Source organism: Gekko japonicus, unplaced genomic scaffold (assembly GCF_001447785.1).
Source record: "Gekko japonicus isolate JY-2015 unplaced genomic scaffold, Gekko_japonicus_V1.1 scaffold1009, whole genome shotgun sequence".
In the NCBI taxonomy this organism is placed as follows: domain Eukaryota; kingdom Metazoa; phylum Chordata; class Lepidosauria; order Squamata; family Gekkonidae; genus Gekko; species Gekko japonicus.
The window spans coordinates 664,815-675,131 of NW_015160867.1; the positions used below are offsets into that span (position 1 = coordinate 664,815).

Here is a 10,317-nt window from a genome sequence, read left to right on the forward strand (position 1 = left end):
CGGCCCGCGGGGAAGGGGCTGAGCCGGCCGGCGTCGCCACCTAGCGGCGGCCGGCAGATCGCCGCCCAGCCTGGTCGGGGCGGGCGGGACGACCGGGGTCTGGGGCAATGGTCCCTCTTAAGCTGTGGAGCCCTGTGAGCAAAAATTCTACTTTGTGAGCTACTGGCATTAATGTCGTGAGCAGGAGATTTGGCTGCTGCATAAATTAGTTTGCTCTGGAGCCCTCCTTCCTGAGCGGAGACAAAAATGTGTGAGCCAGAGGCTAAAAAACTGTGAGCTATCTCACACTAACTCAGCTTAGAGGGAACACTGGTCTGGGGTCCTTCCCCACCGTCGCCCCTTGGAGCTGGAGGCCACCAGGGAAGGGCGGCTGCCCTACTGGTGAAGGCGGAGAGGGGGGGAAGACTCTGACCACCGCAGGAAAGGCGGGGCTCCTCTCTCCCCCCCCCTAGGAGGGAGCTTTACTAATGCTAATACTAATTCTTATTAGAAAAGAGCAAGAGTCCAGTAGCACCCAAGAACATAAGAGACGCCAATGTTGGATCAGGCCAAAGGCCCATCCAGTCCAACACTCTGTCACACAGTGGCCAGAAATACCAGGGGCCATCAGGAGGTCCACCAGTGGGGCCAGGACACTAGAAGCCCTCCCACTGTTGCCCCCCCCCAGGCACCAAGAGTACAGAGCATCCCTTGCCCCAGACTGAGAGTCCCTATCTATACCTTGTGTCCAACAGCCACCGATGGACCTCTGCTCATGTAGAGACTAACAGCATACGTGGCAGGGGATGAGTTGTCTTGAGTCACTGCTCACTGCTTCAGATAGTATTTATGTACTTATTGATGTACTTGTCTTGTTTATTTACTTACCTTACGGTTTTTAATGTTTTTACTATGTGTTGTATATCATCCAGAGCCCTGTAATAGTGAGGATTGGGCGATTCATAAGTTTAATCAAAATCATCATCATCGCCATTATTATCATCGTTGCCGTCGTCATCTTCGCTTGCTTTTATGTCATTATTATGTTAGGCTGGTTGCTGACATAGTGTGATGATTTGTATGGCTGCCTGGCTGAGATGGGTTCTCCCCCCCCCCAAGTGACTCAGTGAGTAGGGTTGCCAACCTCCAGGTACCACCTGGAGATCTCCCACTGTTATGATTGATCTCCAGGCTACAGAGATCAGTTCCCCTAGTGTGGAGGGGGGAAATGGCAGCTTTGTAGGGTGGACTCTCTGTACCCTGTTGAGGCCCCTCCCCTCCCCTCCCCAAACCCTGCCCTCCCCAGGCTCCACCCCCAAAATCTCCAGGTATTTCCCAATTCAGAGCTGGCCACCCTATCAGTGAGTCTGATTTGGGTTGGTTGTCTTAATCTGTATTTTTAATTTAAAAAAACATGTGTGCGCGCGCACCTGGAAGTCATGGCAACGTCTGGTGACTGACCTCTAGTGGGGGCCTGGAGGATATCTAAAGAAGTGGCTAAATAAAGCCTGCCCCCGCCTCCTGCTTCTGATATTCCAAGGAGGTCTCCCATCCAAGGACTTGCCAGAGTAAACCCTGCTTAGCTTCCAAGATCTTACGGAAAACAGGAAAAACTGTGAAAAAGTGACGCTTAATATATGTCTTTAAGGAATCATAGTAAAGTGAACAAAAATAATATACATAATCATAGAAAAATATATTGACGGTGATCTCCGGAATGTCTTGCCGTTTCGAAGGAAGATCTTCTTCTGAACAAAGATGTGGGACAAAAACTGTCTCTCAATCGTTCGTATCCTCTGGTGACGTCTCACAATGATCAAAGAAGATCTTCAATAATCATACCAGCTGTAATGTGTAATGTAGAACCTGCCATGGGCTAAGATGATTGTAAAAGCGTCACTTTTCCACAGTTTTTCTTGTTTTCCGTATTATCTCATTACCGTGCCAATCAATTGTGACTATAGCGTCCAAGATCTGACAAGATCGGGCTGGCCTGGGCTATCCAGGTGAGGGCAGTTGTCTTAACCTGAATATTGATTTACTTGTTCCTCAGGAGCAGCAGCAGCAGGTGCGCCATCAGTGTTGTGGTAGAACATGCCTGCTCTGGCCTGCCAGCCTTGTTCTGCCCTGCCCTCCTAGGGGCTCCCAACACCCTGGAGGAGCTTTTCTGTCTCTCTCAGGGAAGCCTGCCACCACCACCCCGATCATTGTAGGGATTTACCCACTGGGAGGATCAGGACACCCAGCTCCCCTTCTCAGTTCTGAGGCCTTGCCTGTCATGCCTGCCCTTGACTCAGCCCCAGAGCCAGCTCCTGACAGCCTAAGAGGGGAGGATTCAGTGCCTTTAAGAGCTGAAGAAGCATCAGGATCTGCACCTACTGTAAGTACTGAGGATGATACACAGCAATCTGAGTCAACTACAGGACGGTTTGCACCTGGGATTGAGCAGGCCATAAGCAGCTCACCACCTGCATCTCCCCCACCTGTAAGTAGGCTTAGGGATCAGAGACGTCAGGAGCTGGCTAGCCTACGAAAAGAAGCACGTTCAAGAGGGCGGAGATCCTTGAGCCCTGAGTTTTAACAGCAGCCAGGACCTCGCACAAAGGTGCTAATGAGTTAATGGGCCAGAGCACTATTTAGTAGAGCCTCTGGCCATGAGCAATTTGTGCTGGCAACCTTGTTCGTAGAACCAGAAGCTCTGCACCTTGATTCCTGTTTGACTCTGTGGCTTTTTGACTCGTCTTGTGTTTGGATTGCTCTGGCTCCTGGCTTCCAGCTTTGAACCTGACCATGCCCTCGGCTTTGCTCCCTGTACTCTGACCTCTGGTAACGTTTGACTACGGCTTTGTCTGGTGTTTTGGAACTTGTTTAATGCTCTGCTAACTGCTCTCCCGGCTGACCTTTAGACTTGTATTGTGACTCCCCCTGTCTGCCTGGCTCCCTGGCTCTGCCGTGACATTGCCTCTGTGTCTCCCACTGCCCAGCACCTGGCCACTGCAAAAACAGAGGAGGAGGAGGAGGAAGAGGAGATTGGATTTATACCCCGTCTTTCACTCGGAATCTCAGAGCGGCTTACAAACTCCTTTCCCTTCCCCTCCCCACAACAGATTTCCTGTGAGGTAGGTGGGGCTGAGAGAGCTCTTTCAAGAACTGCCCTTGAGAGGGCAGCTCTGTCAGAACTATGGCTTGCCCAAGGTCATCCAGCAGGTGCAAGTGGAGGAGTGGGGAATCAAACCCGGTTCTCCCAGATTAGTCCGCACACTTAAGCACTACACCAAACTGGGTGCCTTGGGTGCCTAAGGAGGAATAGCTGCTTGCCAGCCCCCTGGCTCCCCTCTTCTGATGGCATGTTCGAGATGGTAGGGGTCTATGTGGCATAGAGAACTACTCCCAACATCAAAAGTTTAAAGTATTTATTAAAAAGAAAAATGTATACAAGCATCCTTCTAGCACCGCACCGGATTTGAACAAGGAAAATGAAAAGAAATTGGTGAAAACGCACATTTTCTGTCCCTTCTCTATACAAGCCGTAGCTGATGGTAAACTCTAGGACAGACTCTTTAGCTTAGCTGTTTTAGTTCTCTAAAGAGTTACCACTACCTTGAAGCTTGCTTCCAGTTTCCCAGAGTTCTCCTCAACCCAACATCCCAAAGAAAGAGAGCTATTTCCTGTTGCAAGGAGAACTTATCACCTCTGTTTCCCCTTCCCACTTGATCCTGGTCAGCCAGGTCAAGGCATCTTTTCCTGTTGTGTCCAGGAAGTTCCTTCCTCAGCCTCTCTAGAATTTGACACCCCCAACTCTCTGCTCCTTGCCTGAAGGAGGGGGGAAATGGGGAAGTTTGACCATTCCTTTGTCTTAGACCTGTTAGCCTTTGTATGAAGGTGGGCTGGGGTAAGTCTGTGCCTAGAGGGGAAACTGGTAAAATGCTAAGTAGAGGTTGGCTCCTTGCCAACCTCCCAGGAGACAATGCATTTCTTCACATATGTCAATGAAGACCTTTCTGTAAAGGGTGTGGGTATTTAAAATTCACTGAAACAAATTTAACAAAGAATAACTTTCCTTTCTTTTCTCCGTTTCCCCCTAGGGTCCATCCTTCCTTTCTCTTGATTCCCATATTTCAGCATTAGTTTCAATTATGTTTAATGCAGATAGCCCAGTCAAATACAATTGATAACCAGTATTTAGAGAATGTCCCGATAATTTTCTCTGATTTAAATTCTTCTGTGATACGTTATCTACTTCCCAGCGCTTTTCCAACAAGCTGGAGAAGCATTATACATGTTTGGATTCTTAGAATGGAGGATTAAAATGTTAACCGTGAGTCAAGCTTTGTTCTGACCTGTAGAATGTCTGATCTTGCTCCTGTGCCTTTACTAAAACTCTGACTGTCAAAACGTTTTTCCTAATATCCAGCCAGTACCTTCCGGCCCTGAATTTTGGACCCATTCTTGCGAGTCCCCTCCTCTGCTGCCAACAGGAACAGCCCCCTGCCCTCTTCTAAGTGACAACCCCTCAAATACTTCAAGAGAGCCATCATGTCCCGTCCCCCTCAACCTCCTCTTCTCCAGACTGAACATTCAGGGAGCTGTGGCGCAGGCAGCTAATGCCTGCAAGTAACAGCACTAGCAAACAAGCCACTATGGCTGTTCGAGACCACCGCGGCCGGGGTGAGCTCCTGGCCCTAGTCCCAGCTCCCGCCCACCCAGCGGCTCGAAAGTGTCTCACGAGTAGACAAATGGGTACCTGCTATAGGTGGCAGGGGGCACCCACCTCCTGACGGGGTGTGCCAGGAGTGCGGCGGCAGCAGAAATGGTGGCGGCAGCGGAGTAATGGCGGCAGCAGAGACAGGCTGAGGATGTGGCGACGGCGGTTGGAGGCGGAGCTGTAATGACGCGGCGATGACGCAAGGACGCAGCACGGCGGAGCCTGACGGACGTTAGCCGAGCTGCAGTCGGAGCCCCTGCGCGCCAAACAGAATACCAGCTGAAGCCTGCCGAGGATGCCGTCGGCCCGTCGGCCCACCCGAAGCGCCGGAACTAACATCAGAAACCGCCCGGAGAAAAAGCAACAGCAAACAGAAACGCATGCCGCTGGGTGCTGGTAGGCAGCCCCCACCCCCCCCCAAAAAATGAATTGTGGTCCTAGATTAGGTATAATTGGTACATATCCTCTGTAAACCGCTCTGAGACCCTCCGGAGCCAAGGGCGGTATAGAAATCAAAACTATAAATAAATAAATAAATAAATAAATAAATCCCCAAGTCCCTCAGCCTTTCCTCATAGGATCCTTTAACTGGGATTGAACCTGGGACCTTCTGCATGCCACACAGAGGCTCTACCACTGAGCCATCACCCCCTGCCTTTCTGCCCTCGCAAGGGCCACCAAGGTGGCTGACAAACTAAAACATGACATCGTAAAATTACATATGAAAATAACATTAAAGCCAACAGAAAGCATTAAAACAAAACCAACATTAAAAGACATAAAACATTTTTAAAGACAACAATTAAAACACTAGTCAGGAAGGAGGGATCACGGAGGGAACACCAAACAGGACTAGGCAGTCATCACCCACTGGTGGAAGATGGCAACAGAAGGGGACAGCAAGTGTTCCCTCTAAGCTGAGCCAGTGTGAGCCAGCTCACAGTTTTTTAGCCTCTGGCTCACAGATATTTGTCTTAGCTCAGGAAGGAGGGCTCCAGAGCAAGCTAAGTTTATGCAGGAGCCAAATCGCTCGCTCACAACTTTAATGCCAGTCGCTCACAAAGCAGAATGTTTGCTCACAAGACTCTACAGCTTGGAGGGAGCATTGGAAATACCATGACAATATGCGCAGCATATATCAAGAAAATATATTTTTATTTATTTATATTTACATTTATACCCCGCCCACCCTGTAAACAGGCTCTGGGCGGCTTACAGAAGACAGCCAACAGGCCGATACAAATAAAACAATAAAAATATTAAAATCCCTTAAAAACAATCTTAACAATAAAGTGCTCGCTACATCAGAGTAACCTTAAGATGAATGGCTTGTATCTGCATTCCTTCTGTCTTCAGGTCTTAAGATCAGTTCCACGGTCCAGATGTTCACCAGTGAGGCTCAGAGCGGGCCAGTCCGATATTCCGGATTGATGGTAACTGTGGCGGCGGCTCCTATTTGAAAGCCTGGCGGAAGAGCTCCGTCTTGCAGGCCCTGCGGAAGACAGTATATTTAAATAATTTTCAAATAAACTTTTTTCTATTTTAAGTTACTTATAGTAATTTAAGCAGACAGTTGTCTTAAAGAAGAAGGACCAACAAAGTTTTCTTAACAATGCTAAGTACAAACAAAACATGCAGCTCAAGTACAGTTGTGCACGTAAGTATTTGGACGTCTAGGTGTGCAACAGTACAAACTTCTCAATGAAAAAAGTCCAAAGACTTGCTTAGACATATAAAAATGAAACAATTAATGCTGAACTGCAAATTATTTTGACGAAGGCTCCCAATATTTTCTGTTTGTTCCGGTGTAACCCTTCTTCAAAAATAACAGTTCTGTCTTGCACGAAGCAATTAAATTGACATATATTATTCAGTCCTTTTAGTATCGGAACAACTGTTTTGGTGTAGTGGTTAAGTGCGCGGACTCTAATCTGGGAGAAACGGGTTTGCTTCCCCACTCCTCCACTTGCAAGCCATAGTTCTGACACAGCTGTTCTTGAAAAAGAGCAGTTTCTGTCAGAGCTCTCTCAGCCCCACCCACCTCAAAGGGTGTCTGTTGTGGGGAGGGGAGGGGAAGGAAAAGGAGTTTGTAAGCCGCTCTGAGACACCTTTGGGTAGTGAAGGGCGGGGTACAAATCCAATCTCTTCTTCTTCTTTTTCTAGATGTGGTACTGACATTCTAGTCTAAAGTTGAGTCAATTGGATCACTTGGCAGACAATGAAGCACCTGGTTTCAGAAGGTGGGGGTGCCGGCAACAGGGCCCCCAAAGATGACCACAGTTCATAATAGAACTGGTGGTCCCGCAGGTAAGCTGGTCTCAGACCATAAAGAGCTTTCAATAAACCAAACAAATACACACATAATTGGAATGAATGCAGATTCTTCTCCTTTTGAAATGCCTCTGTCTTCCCCCCCCCTCCCTTTTTTTTTGATCTGCCATGTATCAGATTTGAGACTGTAGGCTCTTGGGGCAGAGACACATTTTATTTATTATTTATTATTTATTTCATTAGATTTATTTATTTATTATTTGTATTTCTATCCCGCCCTCCCCGTAGGCTCAGGGCGGCTTACAAGTCATATTACCAAATCATAACATAACATAAAACAATACATACATTAAGATTTTTAAAACCAGTTATAATAATAGAAAAATATATTCAGTACTCCTCGCATAAAAACCAAGATGGCTATCTCTTGAAATCTCATTCAAGTGCTCAACCTCCAGATTACCCTGTACCCAGATTCTAGTGCGTTGATGGTGCCATGGCGTTGGTGGTACCATGGCGGTGGCGGCTCCTATTCGAACGCCTGGCGGAAGAGCTCCGTCTTGCAGGCTCTGCGGAACTGTGCTAGGTCCCGCAGAGCCCTGATCTCCTCTGGGAGCTCGTTCCACCAGATAGGAGCCGCCACTGAAAATGCCCTATTCCTGGTCACAACGCATTTAATAGCTCGGGGACCTGGTACATCCAGCAAGTTCTGCTTCCCCGACCGATTTCTTGACCGCCCTTCCCAACTTGTGCGGGGCTCAGGGCAGTTTGCAACACACTAATTCGATACAATAAAACCCCGTTAAAACCATAAAAAAAAAAATCAATAATAAAACATTCAGCATTTCAGTATTGGAAAACATTTTAAAAACAAGCTGGTATGTCCAGCATTCAGTCGTGGGGGAGAAGGAGGGGTGCTGGGTAGATGTAAAGAACCGTTGCTGGCCTCAACCAGTTGTTGAAATCAGGTTCCACCTACACAGTCGGCAAACTGAAGAAGTCGAAGGAAACGCATCTTTTAAGTATCTAGAACGGGCGTCTTTGCAAAGGCTGTTTGGAAAATGTTATGACTATGTGGACGCCTCTTATCAAGTCCAACTGATTACATGGACTTTACGTCTTATCTTCTAAGGCACGATAAGATGCTTGGGAGACTGGGGGGAAAGCCACGGGAGACTGCCGAACTGCGCATGTCTGAGCATGCGAAGTTCGGCCAGGAGCAGGGGATGCGCCGGCGGAAGAACGCACCGGTGATCCCACGGCCGGCTTTGATGCGGCCTTTCGGAAAGAGCCACCTCGGTAGGTGGTTCTTTTTTGCTGCGGTGTTATCGTCGGAAGGGCCGGATCGGGGACGGGCGCGCAACGCTTCCCAGATGTTGTGGTGGGATCGCGCCCGTTTGCTCCGCCCCCGATCCGTCCCTCTCCCGGCCCAAATCCTCTCGTGTGACCGGGGCCAGTATGTACTCAATTTTGTTGTGGTGACACCACCAACTTTATATTTGTTAAATACACTTTATATTTCGGCAATTTCTGATGGTGTTTCTCCTAGCGGAATATGTATATCTGGGACCTCTGTGATGCTAGGTTTTCCCCTTTTGAGATCAACCAAAGGCCTGGCAGAACATCTTTGCCTTACGTGCCCTGCAAAAGTTTAATGTCAGGCAGGGCGTGGATGTCATTTGGCAGAGAGTTCCACCAGGCTGGGGCCAGGGCTGGTCAAGACCAGCCGGATATCTTTGCGGCCAGGAACCACCATAAAACATCATAAATACTGAGAATGCTGTGCAGGGAACTATTTGATAATGGGGGGCACTGCAATGTCCCTGTCAGCCTCCTAGTTGCGTGGGGCTGCTTGAGTTACTCTTGGACAGGGGTCGTCTCGTAGAAAAAGAGCTAGGGGAACTCATTAGCATAACTCATTAGCATATGCCACACCCCCTGACGTCACTGGAAGTGTGTCATAAGGCCACACCCCCCACTCACTCTTAGTCTTAAAGGTTAGTCTTAAAGGTGCTATTTGTTATTCCAAAAGGTGCTATTTGAACTCTTGGACTATTTTGCATGAACAAACTAACACAGCTACCTTGGGGAAGCTCCTGGATGGGGCTGGGAGTGGCCTCGGCCAGGCAGAGGGGGAGGATGCCAACTTACCCTCCTGCTTCTTCCTCCTTCTGCAACAGAATGAGGCTGGAAGTAGGGGGCGGCCGGAAGAAGGGGCGGGGCTTCGTCGTGTGCCCTGCCCCCTGCATCTCACCCGGGGGAACTGCGATCCCCCGCGATCCCCCCCAATTGACCTCTGCTCTTGGATGATTTGACCTGGGGGGCGAACAAGGCTCTCAGCAAGTTTTAAAGGGCCACCTTTGGATAGTCTCAAGAATGCAGTGTGATAACAAAACAGATTCTTCCTCCCAGCCAAAGAGACCTCCTACTTCCCAAAGAGAAATTGAATCATTTGCCAACATTCTATGGACTCACCTGTCCCTTTTCCAAGAACGGGAATGTTTTTGAAATTTCTATAGCGACGCAACATGTTCTAATATGGGAGAGCAGCTTGCCTGAGGTCGCGCACAGTGGAATCTGCTTCATATATACTCCCAAAACAAAAGTCACATCATTCACTTTAATGGGACCGATGGGAACAACACAAAACAGTGTGCATCAAAAAAAATAGTGTGAACAGAAGAACACAAGAAGAGCCCAGCTGGATCAGACCAGTGGTCCAACTAGTCCAGCACCCCATCTCACACAGTGGCCTCAAACAGTTCCTCTGGAGGGTTAACAACAGGGCAGAGAGGCCGAGGCCTTCCCTAATAAGAAAACAAGAAGATCCCTGCTGGATCAGACCAGCAGCCCATCTAGTCCAGCATCCTGTCTCACACAGTGGCCTCAGCCAATTCCTCTGGGGGGCCAACGACAGGGCAGAGAGGCCGAGGCCTTCCCCTCATAATGACATCAGAAGAGCCATGCTGGGTCAGACCAGTGAAGGTTAGGGTTGCCAAATGGGCCTGGGGGGCGGGGAATCCCCCACTTTGGAGCCCCGATTTCTGCCCCGGCGGAATCGGGGCCCGGGGGAAACCCCACCCTCAAAGCTGCATCACCAGAGGTGACGCAGCCACATTGCTGACGTTGGGGGCGTAGCTGAGCTCGTCGGGGGGGGGGAACCATATGGTTTCCCCCCGACGAGCTCGGCCATGCCCCCAACGTCAGCAACGTCGCACGTCACTTCCCGTGACGTCCTGCCGGCGTGCACGCGATTTGCGCACGCACGCGCCCAAAAGGACCTCCTGGACACCGAGGCTTCCCCGCTCCGAGGGGAAAGTGGATTTGGCAACCCTAGTGAAGGTCCATCTAGTCCAGCATCC

The 10,317-nt window shown here is 49.3% G+C and overlaps 1 protein-coding gene across 1 annotated transcript in view; it reads right to left on the reverse strand.

Annotated features, from left to right (window-relative positions):
• The window catches only part of HCN3 (hyperpolarization activated cyclic nucleotide gated potassium channel 3), a 46,658-nt gene extending 42,232 nt beyond the window's left edge, over nt 1-4,426 (reverse strand). Inside the window, exon 1 of the mRNA XM_015422078.1 lies at nt 4,401-4,426. Coding sequence (XP_015277564.1) covers nt 4,401-4,426 — 26 coding nt within the window. The remainder of the gene's footprint in view (nt 1-4,400) is intronic.
• Nucleotides 4,427-10,317: the final 5,891 nt, after the last annotated feature.